Consider the following 20,226-nt stretch of genomic DNA (forward strand, 5'->3'; position numbering starts at 1 on the left):
GGACAGACAACTCATTCGCTCATTCACACCTAGGGACAATTTGGACCGGCCAATCCACCTGAAATGTTTTTGGAACGTGGGAGGAAACCGGAGTGCCCGGAGGAAACCAAGACAAATTAAATAACACAAAGTTTCAAGTAATACTTAAAACGTCTGTGAACAGCATGAATTCAGGGATAGTACTAAAAGAGGGAAATGAATTTAAGATGCTGTTGTGAAAAATCACAACAATTTCAAGCACTTCACCCTAATTCAAGCAATCTTTAATCCTCGAAAACACATTAAATTAAAGCACCTGTACGAACCCTGACAAAAAATACCAGCACTATCAGCTTGCGCATCTCCTACTGTCACACACCTGGAATTGTCAACCATTTGGCCATTGTCTGTTCGGCCGTGGACATGAGCTCATCTTCTGGTACTATCTGGTCCACCAGTCCTATTTTCAGAGCCTCCGTTGGACTGTAGAGCAGCCCCAGAGCCAAAGCCATCTCTGTGGTCCGGTGGCCGACCGTATTGGCCATGGTGTCCTTAAACCTGTCAGCAGCACATGAAAACAGTGTTAAATGTAACTAGTGTGAATCGTAAACAACAGTTTCTACTTTGACATTACCAAAACGGAGCAACTATGCCGAGTTGAGTCTCATTTAGGCCAATGCTATACCGGGGGTTGTCCACCATTATTCGATAGTCACACGTCAAAGACAACAGACAGCCGCCTGCAGGGCTTGAACCCTAAAAAAAGACGATTAAAAACAGCTTGTTTTTTGGGAGGGGACACTGCGTTTGCCAAAGTCTGAGTATTGGTTGTGATTTTAGAAAGATAGTTTAGCTTCATATACATTGACTGCAGCTACAGTGACCATGTTCGAGCTGTAGACTTTCAGCCACATCTCCTGGACTGCCTTCCAGAATGTCCCGCAGCTTTCAGGACTCTTTCCATACATCTCCAAGATGTCAAGTCCTGCTGAGAACACCTTAGGTAGACTCTGGACCACACAAAAAAGAAAGAAAAAGCATACATAAAATCAGTGTGAAGATAATAACAGAAAAAAAACTAATGAGTTTTTTGTACAGAGGTAATGATAAGGCCACGGCAGGTCTTGTCCATTTCTAGCTTTTCCATGTTGATGCAAAAGTCAGTGAGGAAGTCCAAGCTGAGGCTGTTAACTGGTGGATTGTTCAAACGCATCACAGCAACTCCTATAGAAGACATCAGAACACATCAGCCGATTAATATAAATAGTCACTGATAAAAGGCATACAATAATTTTAATTTACACATGACTCTAATTATCTATCCAATAAGACTACTTTACGAGTCTGGATTTGTGTTTGTGTGTGTTTTTGTATGTAACTTATAGGCTCCAAAAAAAAAAAAAAAAAACTGGTTTTCGTAAACATTTACACAGTTGTACTTTGGGCCTCTGCAAGTGTGTTTAGCTTGAATTTATGTCGAGGCACCCCTAATAAATTTAAAACATCTGCTTTCATGTACGAGAAGCTCTGGAGCTGCATGTGGATCTTTAGTATTTCCTGGCGCCTTTTCAATAAACCACGGCCCCAACAACCTCGCCAAAGTAGAATGCCAGTTAATGCTTGGCCAGTATGCTTGTGATAGACTAATATTTAGTGTAAAAATGCAATTTTTGTGAGCCGTATAGGAGGGCAAGGTTGTGCACAAATCCAAAGTACCTAAATCACAGTCGTTTATAGCATACCTGTCAACCTAAACGGTTTTATCAAATTTAATACAAAAAATTATTCATTATTTTAATACAAATCATATTAATAAAATAGTACATTTTTTAATCTAATTATGATGCTTCAACTACTTAAAGGGAAACAATTTTAGTTTATTTTATTTAGCCTTTGTTTACAGAATCTCATATCATTTGGAGTTTTGCATGCACAAGTGCATAGTTACATTTCTATCGTTCTTCTGGCGCTGAATGCAGACATTGTGGTTCAAAGTTACAATTGGAAGAAAAAGACAATGAGTAAACAACACTTTTTGATAAATGGATTAAGGAGTACAAAGGCGTAACTTAGGTAATCAAAATAACATCAAGTATTACCGGCACCTGGCAGTCCTGGTAGTTATAATTGAAATACCAAAACAAAAAAACAAGAATGCATAAAAAAATAAAATCTTCAACAACTTCAGTGCTGCTCTACAGTATGTTTACTCTGATTAAGTCGAATCCCCAGAGAGAATAACTAGTCAGAATTTTTTGGTAGGGCATAATTTTTTAGCTTAACTTGTGCATATTTTAGTCACAAATGGTTGACAACTATGCCTGAATGATTTCTACTTTTTGAGGTTAGACCTTTATTTTTAACCCTAATTTAATAACATCTCGAAAGGGTGGTAGGGATTTATATGTCGCTGACTTGTACATATATCAGTTGAAGAACTTCTCTGTTTTTGGAGTGTTGGAGGAAACCGGAGTGCCCGGAGGAAGCCCATGCAAGCACGGAGAGAACATGCAAACTCAACACAGGAGGTTTGATCTCACGACCTCAGAACTGTGCCGCACACGCGCTAACCACTGCCCCGCCGTGCTGCCCTGCCGTGCTGCCCTGAATACTTATTAAATAATTTAAATTATCTGTCAGCTTCCTTTCATTGATTTCTTTGCTTCCTGAGTATGGCAAAGCTAAGTGTTGTTTTTTAGAGAAGTTACGTTAATGGCAAAACACTTATTTATTTATCTACTCAGGGTTGTTTTTAGTATTGCACCTTTTTGTAATGCATATATCAATTGATCCATGAAATACTGGAAAAACACTTGAAGTGTAAAATCACCTGTATTCTGGTCCAAATCCACCATTATTTTAGATGATGTGGAGTTACTTCTCTGTTGTGCAGCCAGTATGGCAGTTGCACATACTTTGCCATGTCTGCTGTTGGAAGGCAACTGGGAAATGAGTCCTGGACCATGGAAACATGGGAGTTATTTATCACAAGAATGCATCACAATCTTCACATCTGTAGTTTTTGCAATGCAGCTCTTCCCTTGATAAAATGTCCCACACAATAAGTATTCGATGAAACTTTGTCCTTGTATTTTTGATTATTAAAATAGTATGTATTTTATGATCAGTGTTGGGACTAACGTGTTACGAAGGATTGTGTTCCTGGAATGCAATTAATTTTCTCTCTCTCGCGTTACTTCACTACTCACAAAGGGCATGTAATTCGTGACAATGTCTTCTTATCGCTAATTGTCACTCCTTCGCACACAATGTAACTACACTCAAAGGGTTGTTCAAACCTCACATTGTTTGTTTGCTGTTATTAGTGTCAATACATTTGTTCAAACCGGACGGATCTATTGACACTAACAAAGATGTTACATAACGAAATTGTGAATATGATTGATTGCTGTTAAGATTGTCGAGAAGGGTTGTTAAAACCTCACATTCTTTGTTTGCTGTTATTAGTGTCAATACATTTGTTCAAACCACATGTAACTACACTCGATCATCATTAGCAAGTTTATATATACCTTCAAAGTACACCTGATTACTCCAACCCGCATACCTGTCAACCTTCAGGGCTCCATACAAACTGTCGTATTTTTCCTTACAAAATAATCTTACGCCATATCTTTTTTTCAAACGTGTTTATTTATGTAATTTAACATGTTATATTGTACATGTGTTTCGTTGTATCATATATATTGTTAATTAACATTTTGTTGTGAGATCCTGAGTTGCTCAATATGAATTGGGTTTAGTATTAAAAAAATAGTTCTAAAATTAAGTAGCTTAGACATTCACTGTAGAAGGAAGAAATACATGCAAATATAATTAAGTAGAATAATACATTTTCTTATTCAAATTATGAATTCATTTTCTGCATTAAATTATTGTTGGTAATATACTGATTAAAGGGATAACCACAAACCTCTCTTTTTTGATTTTCTCCTTTTATACTTACTTTTTTTCTTAACTTCTTTATAAAACATAATAATTCGTAATATAATGCATCAAAGCAAGTGAGCCGTTTGGGAGCCTGCTGTCTTTAATGAGTTGAGCCGAAAAAGCTGGTTCTCTAAAAAGAGACAGACTTCTTTTAACTAATTCAAACCGCTCGATTCGTTTGCAACGAAAAAAAAAAACAATACCGAGATAGAGGCTTCCGCGGCGAACTCGTTTGACTTGATTCATTTGCCGTTTCGTGATAGTCGGTGTATACCGGATGGTACCCATAATTGACAATTTGCGGTTTTCCGTACATTTTCTTGTACGTCGTACATGTCTAAAAATGCATAATAAACGTACTTTGTACGGCAAAACCGTACAGGTTGACAGGTATGGGTAACCCGTATTAACAATTATAGAACAGAATACTGGAATTGGGAGTCACTAAGTAAGCATATTAAGTTTTGTGACTCCAGTAGCGAGTCGTACGCGGTGTTATGCCGAGAATTGCATCCCCGCCGAGAATTGCATCCCCTGTCGCGGGAGCGCGCACACGTCACTCCTGTTGCTACAACCACTTTTACCTCGTTTTATCTCACTTTTACATCACTTTTCGGGTATGTAAGGGCGAACATATATCCAAGACCACTTTGTCTTGCATTTGTTGGGAATGTAATACAACTTAAACCATTTCTTCTTTGTATTTGTTGTCAACGTAATCGAACGGTAATGCACACCGTATATAAACCACTTTTGAGCAGGTAACGTGTTTATTTTGCCTTTTCCGACTCACATCGCTCGTATTTAAACTGTTATGCACGCTACCATAAAGCTTATTATGCTGAAACGAAGTGTCAAACCAGGATAAGCGATGTAGCTAATGACATGAGAACTGTCAAACCATTAAAAGATAAACGAGAGGCGAACGTGTTTGATTTCTTCTCATAGTCAAACGAAGACGTAACACGTCGATAATTGTATTTTGTGTTTGACTTGAATAAACAGATCATCGTGTGCCTAATATTGTCACAGCAACTGTGTCATTTTTTTTTTCTAGTACAAATGATCCAACGTCAACCTAACAAATGTAAACAATGCTGGTGGGAGGGACCAGCCTGGCTACAACAGCCTGGCTGTCGAGAAATGCACCCCCCATCTATCTCTGGCTATGAAGGTCACAGGTCCATGAAATTTACCCTGATTACTCGTGGTGGGCCCATATCCTCACAGTGAAAAGCACAGCTCGCTAGATGCAACTGAACCTGTTTAAAGGGGGGTGCGTTTTTGCCTGCCGATATATGCACCCCCCATCTATCTCTGGCTATGAAGGTCGCAGGTCCATGAAATTTACCCTGATTACTCGTGGTGGGCCCATATCCTCACAGTGAAAAGCACAGCTCGCTGGATGCAACTGAACCTGTATTAAGGGGGGGGTGCGTTTTTGCCTGCCGATATATGCACCCCCCATCTATCTCTGGCTATGAAGGTCACAGGTCCATGAAATTTACCCTGGTTACTAGTGGTGGGTCCATATCTTCACAATGAAAAGCTCACCTTGCTGAATGCAAGTGTTCCCGGAAACATGTGATTGTCTTCGTTAAAAGACTGCAAATAGGCAAGGAAGAAATAAGCAGTGTGAGAATAGTAATGTTTATTTGAAGGAATAAACTGTGTAAACTCTCTTCTGAAGGAACCAAAACACAAACTTGAACACGAGGAAAAAAAAGCATCAGATGTCGCTATCAGGTAGATATCCACACATCAATAGAATAGACGTTGGGAAACATGGTATGCAACAAGATTGGACATGGCACTCCAGGGTAAAACATGTAATAATGACCTCAAAGAGAAAAAAAGACAAAAGACTATCGAGATAAATAGGCAAAAAAAAAATCATCAAATAAGTAGGCTTAAGAACAATTAAAAAAATATCTACAATATAAAATGCAAAATTTGTACATGTAATGTAATAAGTGCAAAACGATTTTAACCCTGAGGTTGCAGATCTTATATCCGGAGAAAAACAGATGTCACTGTCTACAAAACATATAATATACATATATATTATTAAATCTATGTCATTAAATAAAGTTACCCATAATACAGACTCTGATATACTTTATCGAGCTTTTCTTGGATGGCCTGGAATGTTAATTGACAGTTTCCAGGTACATTTTGGGAAGTTCAGTTATATATGTGCAACAAAGCATTTTTCATGTAAGACTGTAGAGCTGTATGCTAAAGTTTTGCCTTTTGGAATATAAAGAGATGACTGATATAACAATAACAGGAAGTAGTCAACAAGCACTCCAAAGGAGGGTCAAGAATGACTACAAAATAATGAAATGTCCACACCCTGGTCCAAACCTTTGCTGACACATAACACAACAAATAACAGTCAAGTCAAGTCACATTTATTTATAATAATAATAATAATAATAATAATTTCCTTGTATTGTCATTCTGTGTAACAATGTACACAGAACGAAATGTCGATTGCACCTGACCCGATGCAGCCGCAGCCAAGAGAGGGCGCCGCCGACCACTTTTTAAGTCTTAGGAATGACTCGGCCGGGGCGCGAACCCGAACCTCCCAGTCTCAAAGCGGGCGCCTTACCATCTAGGCTACTGAGCTGGTATAGATAGATAGATAGATAGATAGATAGATACTTTATTCATCCCCTAAGGGAAATTCACATTTCCAGCAGCATCCCTGAGCTGAGAACAATACAATAATAAAGCCAAAAGAAAACAATATACAAATACCCAGTGTGACGTGCAAATGCCCACTTTAGCATGTTATATAGATTAACTAAATAGTGCTACACATAATGCAGTAAGATCCAATGTAGGTGGTGTGGTTTAATGTGGGCCTTTACTCTGCCGGGTGGAGTTAAAGAGCCTCATGGCATGAGGAAGAAAAGAACTCTTCAGTCTGTCCGTAGTACAAGACAGTGACAGCAGTCTGTCACTGAAACTGCTCTTCTGTCCGGAGATAATGCTGTGAAGCGGATGCGATGGATTGTCCATGATTGACCTCAGCTTTTTCAGTGCCTGTCTCTCAGCTGCTGTTGTTAGGCTGTCCAGCTCTTTGCCCACAACAGAGCTCGCTTTCCTAGCCAGTTTATTGAGACGAGAGGCATCCTTCTTCTTGACGCTGCCTCCCCAACACGCTGCCGCATAGAAGAGGGCGCTTGCCACTACTGTCTCATAGAATATTTTCAGGAGCTTTTTGCAGATGTTGAAGGAGGCCAGCCTTCTGAGGAAGTAAAGTCGGCTTTGCCCTTTCCTACATAGAGCTTCTGTGTTGGCAGTCCAGTCCAGTTTGTTGTCCAGCTGCACACCCAGGTATTTGTAGGTCTGGACAAATTCTACACATTCTCCCTTGATGGTTACAGGAACCGGGTGAGTTCTTGTTCTCCTGAAGTCCACCACCATCTCTCTGGTCTTGGTGGTGTTTAGGTGCAGGTGGTTTGCGTCGCTCCATCGGACAAAGTCCTGAATCAATTTCCTGTACTCCTCCTCCTGCCCGTTTCTGATACATCCCACGATCGCAGTGTCATCGGCAAACTTTTGCACATGGCAGGACTCAGAGTTGTACTTAAAGTCCGATGTATATAGAATGAATAGGAACGGAGAGAGAACGGTCCCCTGCGGAGATCCTGTGCTGCTAACCACGGTGTCCGATGTACAGCCCCCCTGTTTCACATACTGCGGTCTGCCTGTCAGGTAGTCAGTAATCCATTCTACAAGGTGTGAGCTAACTCCCATCTCTGTCAATTTCCTACTCAGTAGCAGAGGCTGTATGGTATTGAAGGCACTAGAGAAGTCCAAAAATGTAATCCTCACAGCCCCCTTCGCCCTATCCAGGTGAGAGAGGGATCGGTGTAACATGTATAATATAGCATCCTCCACTCCCACCTTCTCCTGGTAAGCAAATTGCAGTGGGTCGATGGCGTGACGGACCTGTAGCCTCAGGTGGTGCAGCAGCAGCCGCTCCATGGTCTTCATCACATGTGATGTCAGGGCGACTGGCCTGAAGTCGTTGAGTTCCTCTGGTCTTGATTTCTTTGGGACTGGGATGATGCAGGATGTTTTCCACAGCTGAGGGACCCTCCCCTGTTCAAGGCTCAGGTTGAAGATGCGCTGTAGAGGGTCTCCCAGCTCAGACGCACAGGCTTTCAGCAGTCGGGGGGATATTCCATCCGGACCAGCTGCCTTGCTGGTTCGTAGCCTTCTCAGCTCCCCACACACCTGGGCTGAAGTTATTTTTAGTGGGGGGATGTCTTCCATGCTAGTGTGCAGAGGGGGAGGGGGAAGGACAGCTGCACAACTCAGGGGTGAGGATGAGGCGGAGTGGTCAAACCTGTTGAAAAAGTTGTTCAACTGGTTGACTCGCCCCACATCTATATCCACAGCCACTCCCTGCTTGGTGCTGCAGCCAGTAATTGTTTTCATCCCTTCCCACACCTCCTTCATGTTGTTGTTCAGCAGCTTTTTCTCCAACTTCCTCCTGTACTGCTCCTTCCTTTTCCGGAGCTGGACTTTGAGCTCCTTCTGTACTCGTTTTAGCTCCTGATGATCACCATTTTTAAAGGCCCTCTTCTTTTGGTTCAGAAGGCACTTGATGTCTCTCGTGATCCAGGGCTTGTTGTTGGCATAGCAGTGTACAGTCTTTATAGGAACAACATTGTCCATGCAGAACTTAATGTAGTCAGTAGTGCAGTTTGCCATCTCCTCAATGTCACCACTGCTGGACCCTAGCAGGACATCCCAGTCCGTACATCCAAAGCAGTCTCTCAGAGCCTGCTCTGCCTCGGTGGACCATTTTCTAAATGAGCGTGTAGTTGTTGGTAGCCTCCTCACTCTTGGTTTGTACTGTGGTTTAAGCAGAATGAGGTTGTGGTCTCCTTTTCCAAGGGCAGGCAGTGGTTTAGCGCTGTATGCATTTTTTATATTCGCATACAGAAGGTCAATAGTCCTATTTCCCCTGGTCTTGCAGTTCACATACTGGACGAAAGAGGGCAGTGTCTTATCAAGAGTCACGTGGTTGAAGTCCCCTGAGATTAACATTGCAGCCTCCGGGTGTTGTGTCTGGAGTTTTGCCACCGCGGAGTGGATGACGTCACACGCTACTTCCGCATCAGCGCGCGGTGGGATGTAAACAATGACAGCAATGGCGTGTCCGAACTCTCTGGGCATGTAATAGGGACGGAGACTTACAGCCAAAAGTTCGACATCACGGCAGCAGATAGAAATCTTGGTTTTTACATGCCCGGGGTTACACCACCTCGAGTTCACGTAGATAGCCAGTCCCCCTCCTTTGCGCTTCCCACTGACTTTTGTCCCTCTGTCAGCCCGAACAGCGCAGAAGCCGTTTAGCGCGATGTTAGCGTCCGTGATGCTAGGCGTGAGCCACGTTTCCGTAAAGCAAAGCAAGCTGCACTCCCTGTATGCTTTGATGTCTTTCACAAGCACAGCCAGTTCGTCGATCTTATTCGGTAGGGAGTTGACATTCCCCATGATTATGGACGGTACCGTGGGCTTATATCGCCACTTCGCCGCTAGCCGCTTAGCCTTTACTTTAGCACCGGCTCTGCAACCCCGGTAGGGTCGCCTTACCTCGTTAGGTAAAAAAGGGACCGTGCCGGCTCGAGAGTTCCTCAGGTCGAGGAGTAGGTTTCTTGAATATACGTATTTTTGCGAGTTGAAACCCATATCCATAGGATAGAAAGTAATCCAAGTGTTGCAAGGCACTGATAAAGTAAGCAAAAATAACTAAACAAATAAATAAATCACAAAAGTAGCGAAAATACACGGGAGCTGCTGCTGGAGTGGCTGCCATTCGTGACGGCGCCGGAAGTATTGATGTATGACGTCCTTAATCACAAAAATGTCTGAAAGGACTGCACAGGATTACAGTGACACAATTACCTGATCTTAAACCAACATGCTGGCAAGGAACAACTCAAAACCTCAGCGTGAGGAAAAAGAGAAACCTTGAGAAGGGACCTCACAAGTTGTAATCCCCCTTCCAGTATGACCAGGGTGAATTACATTTAGCATTACAGTACACAAACATAGTAAACACTATGTTGAAAAGTTTTCCGGAAAGTGCATGACAGCAGAGAGAAAATACATAACATTGGAGAAAATACCAAGGCTATGGGTTGTTGGTCAAGAGTAAGAAAGCTAGCACACTGATTTAAACCATTCAGCATACACAGTGACCTGGAATAAAAGGTAGTTTCATTTTTGGATATTGTAAAAAAGACACTCACCTGATTCTTGAAGTAGATAAGTTGCTATATCTAGTCTCAACTTGTTGACTTTACTTTTTGTGGTTTTGATGGTGATATCTTCTCCTTTTAATACCTTCTCTGCAAACTAAAGAGTTTGATTAGTATTTTAGGAATGAAAAGTAAATACACAACCCATGAAAATAGCAAGATCCATGTTATTACATAACCAATTTGATATGGCATATTTTTTTTCATGAGCATCTTGATGGTCAGAGGGCATCCTTGTAAAATCCCAATTTAGGTACATGTGATGAACATCCTAAATCACATGACAACAGGCCCACAGGTAAACATTTAATTTAAATACGGTTCATGACTTTGAAGTTGTCCTCATTGTGTAAATGACATACTTCGTACTCACTTTTAAGGCTAAGACACCACAAGATGTGCCATCCCTCTGGACTTTATGAGGAAGTTTGACGCTAGCCCAACGTGAAACATTACAGTTGTTTCTCCTCATAAATGCCCTTAGATATGAAAACAATTTGGGGTCATAAATATTGTTCAATAATTTTTTTTCACAGTAAGCATAATCACTTTCTGTCCGACGCTATAGTGCCAATATTGTGCCAACTGTATGTCAGAAAATATCTCATGAACAAATGTACCTTGTTGCCTCCAGGGACCTCTTTAATGTTAATTTCTGTTTCACCCATTGGATACAAAAAAAGGACCTTTTCTCTCATGTGGGTAGATGACCTTTGTTTGTTTGCGTTAAATAAAGCAAAGCACCCAAGAACTTCCTCCCTGATTAATCAACATTATAATTCTTGCTTTAGGGGTTTTATGTGACCAAAAATGCACCCCCTCTTAAAACAGGTTTAGTTGCATCCAGCAAAATGTGCTTTACACTGTGAAGATATGGATCCACCACTAGTAACCAGGGTAAATTTCATGGACCTGCGACCTTCATAGCCAGAGATAGATGGGGGGTGCATTTCTCGGCAGCCAGGCTGTTGCAGCCAGGCTGGTCCCTCCCACCAGCATTGTTTACATTTGTTAGGTTGACGTTGGATCATTTGTACTAGAAAAAAAATGACACCGTTGCTGTGACAATATTAGGCGCATTGTTCAAGTCAAACACAAAATACAATTATCGGCGTGTTACGTCTTCGTTTGACTAGGAGAAGAAATCAAACACGTTCGTCTCCCGTTTATCCTTTGATGGTTTGACAGTTCTCATGTCATTAGCTACCCCGCTTATCCTGGTTTGACACTTCGTTTCAGCATAATAAGCTTTATGGTAGCGTGCATAACATTTTAAATACGAGCAATGTGAGTCGGAAAAGGCAAAATAAACACGTTACCTGCTCAAAAGTGGTTTATATACGGTGTGCATTACCGTTCGATTACGTTGACAACAAATACAAAGAAGAAATGGTTTAAGTTGTATTACATTCCCAACAAATGCAAGACAAAGTGGTCTTGGATATATGTTCGCCCTTACATACCCGAAAAGTGATGTAAAAGTGAGATAAAACGAGGTAAAAGTGGTTGTAGCAACAGGAGTGACGTGTGCGCAATTCTCGGCGGGGATATAATTCTCGGCATAACAGGGGCACATCTGAAGGGGGACGTGGGTAAAGTAAATACTTACATTGTGTTTGCTGTTAAAAACGTCATATTGGAATATAATATTGTGAATGTGCTTAATTGCTGTTGAGATTGTCATGATTGTTTTCTGTTATTAGTGTCAATAAATTTGTTCAAACCAAAAAATAAAAGGAATAAATACTAACGAATCTATTTTTCCAGTAACGCGCCCAGCACTGATTTTCATACATCGCATTGATTTGAAATAAAATGATTCTATACAAACTAACAGAGACACTTTAGAATATTTTGAAAGTTGTGAACAACACAAAGGACGACACTTAATGGAAATACTGGTGCACTTTAAGGAGGGTTTTCAACGATTAGAGCTAGAGGTTAAAGAATGAATGACTGCAAACCCATCAGTGACCTTTGCTCCACATTCTGAGCAACATCTAACCTCACAATCAGTTAGCTGTTGCACAGAGCAGTTTACGTGAAACCATTTTCAGCGGACATATAGACACCCATATTAATAAATTGTTATGCAAGTGACTTACCTGACAAAGAACGCCCACTCTGAATTGCTGCTCTAAACGTCATTGTTTCGCCTGCAGCTGCGAATCAAGAAGGAATCGTCAGATCTCCGATAGCTTTTTGAAACAGCGCTCTACTTTTACTCTGGGCATCGTGTGCATCTGCAACTTCCGGGTTCATGCAACTGTGGAAAATAATAGATTGATAATCTTATATTTCTCATATATCTTATAGCAGTTCTCAACCTTTTTTAATCGAAAAAAATATTGAGGCACACTCTCTGTCAAAAAATGTTAAGATATTAATTCTTTTTTTTAATTTTAAAGCTTAAATGATCATGTAACATTTTTATCATTATTGGTGGTCACCGTGGATCTGGAGGTAATACAGGTTATTTATTTTGGTTAATCTAATTAAAATAATTTTGTATTTTACGATATTTATAACTTTTCTAAGTTTTACTACATATTTATTTTCTTTTTCTATAAAAAAAATAATATAAAAATTATACTTAAAATGAGCAAAAATATCTGCCAGTACAATGACTTTTTATTTTACTACATTAAATGTTTCTGTTTCTTTTAAACATGAAGTTATCAATCCAAATGAGTACAATTAAAAGCAACATTTTAACACTGATTAATTGTATTATCGCTATTGAAGTCAAGTCAAGTCATCTTTATTTGTATAGCCCTAAATCACGAAGAGTCTCAAAGGGCTTCACAGATTATTACACTATATTACACAGACTATTTTTCAGCCGATGAGAAGAGTAGGTTATTCATATGCTATGGAGTAGAAGTGAGTTTTAAGTTTAGATTTAAACATTTAAAAAAAGACAAGAGAACGGCAATAAATAGAAGATTAGCTGGAGAGCAACTAGCCGCATGCATGCATCCATGCGCCGCCATGTTGTCACATACAAACTGGCCATTCAGCTGACAAATAAGACGACTGGGAGGCCTGATGGACTGGCGGACCCTAAGATCATAACGGCTAGGTTGAGTACAAATAACCTGAGCTTGAGGGCCTGGAAGAGTCAAGTCTAAACAGTCAGTATCAGGGGAGACAGTGTCCGGATGGTCAGTGTTCAATGGGGTCTCGTCTGGGAGGACAGTGTCTGGTGGGCCCATACCCAAAGGGATCATGTTTTTAGAGCACCGAGGTGGGCTTTCCGTATTGTCACTTGCAGTATGATCATCATCTTGTTCGGGGATGTGCTGACTTCCTTGACTGGATGTATCGACTGTGAGAGAGTCAGACTGGACATCAGATTTGCTGTCTAGTGAGTTATCCTCCATCTCTGAATGAACTTGCTCTTCGCCTGACTGTATCACCCAGTTTACTGTACGGACATCACTGCCTTCGACCGCGTCAGGTAAATCAGGACATACATCACTTCCTTGCGTAGCAGCGTCACACCCTGAGTGTTCAGATTCGTTGGCCATATCTCCCTCACAGGACAAGAAGCTAACAGAGAGCAGCAAATTCCTGTGAACTACCTTCTCTTTGCCCGTCAGGCAATCCTTGACTCTATAGACATTGAGATCAGGCTTGACTGATATGACTTCATACGGGGTCGACTCCCACTTATCTGCAACCTTGCGTTTCCCTGGGACACCTCTGTTGGCGATCAACACCCGGTCTCCCACGACGAGGGGTGATCCTTTGGCCCTACGGTTGTACAGCTTGGCATGGCGAGTCTGTTCTCTGAGAGTATTCCTCCGTACAATCTGAGCAGCTTCATTTAGATCCTTCTTCAGATGGGTTACAAAGTCAGAGTAGCTGACAACAGCATCATTGGTACTAGCATGTTGAAACATGACATCGACAGGGAGACGAGGGATCCTACCAAACACTAGGTAGAACGGTGCAAACCCTGTTGTCTCATGCTCTGTGCAGTTATAGCAGAAGGTGAGCTGCTGCAGCATTTGTGGCCACTTTGCTTTGGGCTGAGGGGGAAGGGTTCTGATCATATCTCCCAATGTTCTGTTAAGTCGTTCTGCGATACCATTTCCCATGGGGTGGTACGGAGTCGTATGGGATTTCTGCATCCCAGCCATCTCTAGAAGCTCTTTGATCAGTTTGCTCTCAAAATTGGCTCCCTGATCAGAGTGGATACCCCGAGGGAAACCATAGACAAGAAAGAAATCCTGCCACAAACGGCGAGCAACTTGTTTGGCGGTTTGATTCCTGCAAGGGAAGGCGTGCGCTATCTTGGAGAAATGATCAGTTACGACCAGGACATCTACAGAGTTGTTCTCTTGCTCAGCAGTCCAAAAGTCTATACAGACCAACTCCATAGGCTCAGAGGTGACTATGTTCTTGAGTGGTGCACGGTTGTATGGTTCTGGTGTTTTCCCTAATATACAACGCTGACAGGATTTAACATAGTTCAAAACATTGTGTTCCATGCCATTCCAGAAGAATCGTTGCCTCACCAGAGACAAAGTACGGTTTTGGCCTTGGTGACCTGCTGAGTCATGTAAACCGTGGAGGACTTTCTGTTTCAATGAGTCAGGCACCACAAACTGGAAAATTTTCTTGGCCATGCGAGGATCTTTCCTTATTTTGTAGAGCATGCCATTCTGTATGGTGAGTCTGCTCCAATGCTTCAGTAGTTTCATCACACTTGGCGACTCTACAGCTCTCTGACCCCTGGTAGGTCTCTTGTGTCTATCCACAAAGTACATGGTTCTGCTTATTGTGTTGTCCTGTTCTTGTAAACCAACAAACTGACTCTTTGGAAGTGCCGTTGACTGATCTTCCTTCAGCAGAAGATTGAAGTTAGCATCCGTTCCCATCACTTGACCCACGCCGCCAGTGGACTGAGCACTGAAGACAGCAGCAACTTCTGATGTCACAGAACCATTCGTGCCTGGTGGAACTGCCCTTTTCACTGACTCATCTGATGTCTCAGCACTCTCGTCTACAACAGCGTGACAATTGTTGGATACTCTGAACACCTCTAGCACAGTACTGTTGTTCACTCCGTTGACCTGGTCCAACAGTGAGGTATAGGGCTCTGTAACAAGGCGATGACCCACACATGACCGTACAAATGGCTCACGGTTCAGAGCGTCGGCTACGATGTTCATTGGTGCCGTGACCCGTGACTTCTATCAAACTCGCAGCGTCATCAAACAAAGTAAGTTATTAATAACATTTCCCTGTCTACCTCATAATTAATATATAAAAGGTAAAAGAATAGAAAAAACGCTGCCTGGTAGATGAATGTTAAAGATTTTTGGCTGACCACTGGAATAAAAGGAAATATACTGAACAATGGCATGCTTTTCTATGGAAAGATAATATGTGAATTTCCCTACGGGTATGAATAAAGTATCCATCTATCTATATCGGGAAATTTCCTGCAGCACACTAGACAAGGTCTCATGGCACACTAGTGTGCCACGGCGCGCTGGTTAAAAAAAACTGTCTTATAGTATTCATTGCTCTTTTTGTTTGAAAAAATAAAAATGTGTTAAAACGTTGTTTGCTGCATCTTAGACAATGTCAAATTAACCAGGTAAATCAACGCGTAATGAACGTGGTACTTTACAGGAACATTGCTTATCATTTAGCGTCTACTAGTGGTTAAAAAATCCATTATTTTAATAAACATGAATTTGAATGATAAGCAAAATTACATGGACTATCATATAAACGGGGCAGCACGGCGACGTAGTGGTTAGCGCATGTGCGGCACAGTTCTGAGGTCGTGAGATCAAACCTCCTGTGTGGAGTTTGCATGTTCCCTCTGTACTTGGTTTCCTTCCACATTCCAGAAACATGCATTTCAGGTTAATTGGCCAGTCCAAATTGTCCCTAGGTGTGAGTGAGCGAGTGAGTTATCTGTCTCTGTGTGCCCTGCGACTGGCTGGCAACCAGTTCAGGGTGTCCCCTGGCGACCGCCCAAAGGAAGCTTGGATGGGCTCCAGCACTCCTGCGACCCTACTGTGGATAAGCAGTGCAGATAATGGATGGATGGATATCATATAAACAATACATACTCGTAGCTAGGGAAATTTATTTGAAATAACATACAGATCCCCTAGAGGGAGCCGACGTGATTACCTACCTGTCATTTCATACATTTATGGGGTTGTTTCCTTTTTTAAAAACATTTTTTTCTTAAAAAACCGTTTTTGTTTGACCGATCCCATCTGTCATGGAGACAGGCGTGATGTTTTATTGTGCTTGTTTGATCTGCGCATTCGCTAACAGGACGTGTACGTTGAGTAAACAAGAGTGACGATCCCGAAAAGTGAGTCCTTGTGTAAAATCCGTAGTTTTAAAACCATTTCGATGTACACAAAATATCACATGGCGCCGGAAGTTGCCAAACTCGTTGGTAGAAAGAGAGAAGTGAAACGGAAGGTTTTAAGCGGATATTTCTGAAGAGTCAAGTGGTGCTATGGCAAAGTTTTCCCCTCCGGAGCCGTTGGACTTCACGAGACCAGTCACTTGGCCGGTTTGGAAGCAAAGGTTTTCCCGGTACAGGATTGCAACAAAGCTGAGTGCGAAGGAGGAGGAAATACAGGTCCGCGTTTTATTAAATTCCATGGGACCCGAGGCTAAGCACATATTCAAATCGTTTACATTCCAACACACAGCAGATGCTAATAAATACGATCCCGTTCTAGCTAAATTCGACGCATATTTCATCCCCAAACGCAACGTCATCTGTGAGCGTGCAAGGTTTCACGCGAGAACACAACGTGCCGGTGAAAGCGTGGAGGCTTTTATACGGCAACTCTACGAGCTGGCGGAGCACTGCGAATTTGGAGCTCAGAAGGATGACAATTTGAGGGATAGACTGGTGGTTGGGATCCGTGATAAGCATCTGTCTCAGAAGCTACAGCTGAAAGAAGATCTGACGCTGCATAGTGCAATTGAAATGACAAGGAATCATGAATTCGTAAAAGGGCATGCCCAGAGCTCGCCATAAAACGTGGATGAAGTTAAAACTTTTAAATAAAAAGGAAGTAAAGACCATGGGAAAAAGGCACAAAAACAGAAAAATGAAAAAAAAATTAAAGTGAGCTGTGGGAGATGTCACATATACCACAGTGAGTCTGATCAGGGGCCAGCAAAAGGGAGAAAATGTAAAAAAAAGGGGGACACTTTGCTTGGCTACATCGAGAACAGCTGTCCAGACCACTTTAAGAGTGTATGTAGCCTTCCCTGCAAAGCCATACTTCCACGAGCGTGGAGCACTAAGTGAGCTGGTGGAGTACTGAGACATGCCAACCAGATCGTCGTTCCATCCAGCATGTACAACAACATGATCCAGAAGGTCCACCAGGGTCACCAGGGCTGACAAGATATAAACAGAGCTACAACAATGCAATTTGGTGGTCAGGGATAGGAACTGGTGTAAAAGAACTCATACAATCATATCGTCACTGCAACATCATCCGACACAGCCAGTTATAACCTACTACTTCTTCAGGTGGTTGGAGATTCTCAACCTGCTGATGACAAGCTGTGAAACTGTGATTTCAAGAAAGGAAGTACTTTCAGTCGCTGGGTAGTTTCTTCAGAGGTCAGAACATATAACAGACCCCAATTCTCAGCAGACCAGTTCAAGAAGTTTTTAGCGGAGTTCGATTTCCAACATGTCACGTCTAGTCTGTTCTTTCCCCTGTCCAACAGCGTGTCGGAAAAGGCAGATCAAACAGCTGAAACCATTCTCAGGCACGCTGACCCTCTCTTTGCATTCCTATTCTATCGTTCAACACCAACTCAACCGATAAAAGAAAGCCTTGCAAAGCTCATGATGGGCCGAAATTTGCATACAATGCTGCCAACCTTTAAAGAAAACCTGAGACCAACATTCCAAGCGCAACTATGAAAAGTACAACAATTGCAGGTACTCAGCAAGGCCTCTTCCTCTACTCACCAGTGGCAATCAAGTAAGACTCAAGATCGACTGAGAGAAGTTGTGAGCGAAAATGGCTGTGGTAAAGAGTGAAGAAGTAGCTCCAAGGTCGTACACACTTCAGACTGGTTGAAATTGTACGCTGAGCCGGAACCGCAAGAACATTCGCCGGTCAACGGAGACCGCATCGGAGCAACCAGCAGAGCCCCCGGAACCAGCACACCCTAATCCGATGTTACTAGAACCTACTGCTGCTGAGCCGCTCAGCAGCGACCCGGCAATCGGGCATAGAGGTCCTGTTGTCACCAAATCTGGAAGAATGGTGAAGCCTAATAGACATTCTTTTAGTTAGATATTAGAGATGGATGGTTTAAGAGGGCAGAATAATCCCTGTCTCCACTCTCAAGGGGTTGTGGTAGTCTACCCATTCAGCTTAGTCATATTTTGCACTGTTTAATGTTGTTTACAGGTGTTAGAATGATTGCTTTATGTTATTGAATTTGTGGTATTGATTGCCAAGTTCAAGAAACATACAGTTTCTGTGCACATGTTTATTTGGACTTGAATGTGATATAATGCAGAATTCATTGATACTTCATTTGACATTACTGACAAAGTAAGAGTAACAGTTTTGCATGTGATGTTCAGTTTTTGCATATATATATATATATATATATATATATATATATATTGATTGATTGTTGAAAAAAAAATGGATGCTGAGGTTTCCTTGCTGAAGAAAGGAGATGTCATGGATAGTGATATTTGATTGTGCTTGTAGGTCCTGCACATGTGTGTAGGCTGAGTGTGAAAAATCAGAAAGTAAAAAGACAGTTGCGATCCCGAAAAGTGCGTCCTTGAGTAATATCGGTAGTTTTAAAACCATTCCGATGTTTAAGAAAACCACACCGTCCTACCCATTTCAGCTGTAATCCGGATCGTCTTAGGCACTGGTAGCAGATGACAATGTAATTGTAGATTGCTAAAATCGCTGCGATACACTAGCAAATATTATATTTGATCAATCATCTATAAGGTAAACAAAATAAACTTTGACACAAATTATCTTTGTTTTTACTCTACATAGTCTGTCTTGTAAGTAAATAGCAGCTGCGTTTTGTTTTAAGGTTACTTCTTAAAGAGGATTTCAATTATTGATAAGGGAAGCTATCGGCTCTGGTTGACAGTTATGTTATCATTTGTTTTGTCATGGCTGTTTGCGACTGTTGCTTTTTAAAAAGTGCTGTGACTTTTCCTGTTGTGTCATTTTCTACCACCGTCTTTTTAAACAGATGGAAACTGTAGTTAGCCCCTTCCCTGACATGTTTACGTTTTTGTTAAACAAATTAATGTTTAAAACTAATTTGTTAAAACCGCCACCAAGCTATACTTGCCCAAAACACACCACAGGAAATGATGACCCTAGTGGTTAAGGCATCCCACTAATACGCATTTAGGGGATTTTTTTTTTTAAATTATATAATATGTAAATCGTTTTTTTTGGGGGGGGGGATTGAATTACATAAATTTGATGTCATTATCAGATAGTAAGCATTTGTACTGTTAGAGACTGCATGAGTGGTCAATGATTTGTTTTGACGTTCACGATTCACAGATCCCTTAACCATCTGGGTGGTAGGGAGACTACTTCCTGTGGTGATTCTTGGGGAAGTACAGCCTGGCAGTGTCCATCCCTCTCAAGGCCATTTTTTTTTTGGGTAGGGGTTATGTCGCCAAAATGAAACCATCATCTCGCAGCCAGGATTCAATCTATTGGCGGTTTGATATGGCCCGCAGGCCATAGTTTGGTGACCCCTGACATAAATAAAATACATTAATATCTTCAAGTAGTTGAAAACAGATGCAATCTTCAGGATCTCAATACATTATAAATAGAGTGCGATGTGAAAATCAAAATTTCAGAACTAAATTATTTTTTTGGGGTGGCACAGCAGCTGAAAGGTTAGCAGCACAATTCTGAGGTTATGGGTTCAAATCCAGATACCAGCCTTCCTGTGCGGAGTTTGCATGTTCTCCCCA

The 20,226-nt window shown here is 41.6% G+C and overlaps 1 protein-coding gene and 1 long non-coding RNA gene across 8 annotated transcripts in view; one reads left to right on the forward strand and one right to left on the reverse strand.

The window, feature by feature from the left end:
- eci1 (enoyl-CoA delta isomerase 1) overlaps positions 1 to 16,941 on the reverse strand; it is an 18,166-nt gene extending 1,225 nt beyond the window's left edge. The window contains exons 1-9 of one of the 7 annotated variants that reach the window (XM_088344266.1): positions 16,384 to 16,941; positions 12,326 to 12,382; positions 10,594 to 10,699; positions 10,212 to 10,317; positions 2,810 to 2,935; positions 1,076 to 1,203; positions 843 to 989; positions 614 to 735; positions 359 to 537 (exon numbers count right to left, since the gene is read on the reverse strand). In XM_088344266.1, coding sequence (XP_088200392.1) covers positions 359 to 537; positions 614 to 735; positions 843 to 989; positions 1,076 to 1,203; positions 2,810 to 2,935; positions 10,212 to 10,317; positions 10,594 to 10,692 — 907 coding nt within the window. In that variant the 5' untranslated portion in view covers positions 10,693 to 10,699; positions 12,326 to 12,382; positions 16,384 to 16,941. Of the gene's footprint in view, positions 1 to 358; positions 538 to 613; positions 736 to 842; positions 990 to 1,075; positions 1,204 to 2,809; positions 2,936 to 5,484; positions 5,536 to 10,211; positions 10,318 to 10,593; positions 10,700 to 10,840; positions 11,105 to 12,325; positions 12,487 to 16,383 lie in introns of those variants that run through there. The other 6 variants (XM_088344292.1, XM_088344286.1, XM_088344258.1 and 3 more) reach the window with 6 other exon arrangements.
- On the forward strand, positions 16,413 to 19,251 carry LOC148375075 (uncharacterized). Its single transcript, XR_015851376.1, has 2 exons — positions 16,413 to 16,845; positions 16,949 to 19,251. It is a non-coding gene; the product is annotated as an uncharacterized LOC148375075 (long non-coding RNA).
- The last annotated feature ends 975 nt before the right edge of the window (positions 19,252 to 20,226 follow it).

The sequence above is a fragment of the Urocampus carinirostris genome, chromosome 1 (assembly GCF_059441175.1).
Source record: "Urocampus carinirostris isolate Australia breed hairy pipefish chromosome 1, RoL_Ucar_1.0, whole genome shotgun sequence".
NCBI lineage: Eukaryota > Metazoa > Chordata > Actinopteri > Syngnathiformes > Syngnathidae > Urocampus > Urocampus carinirostris.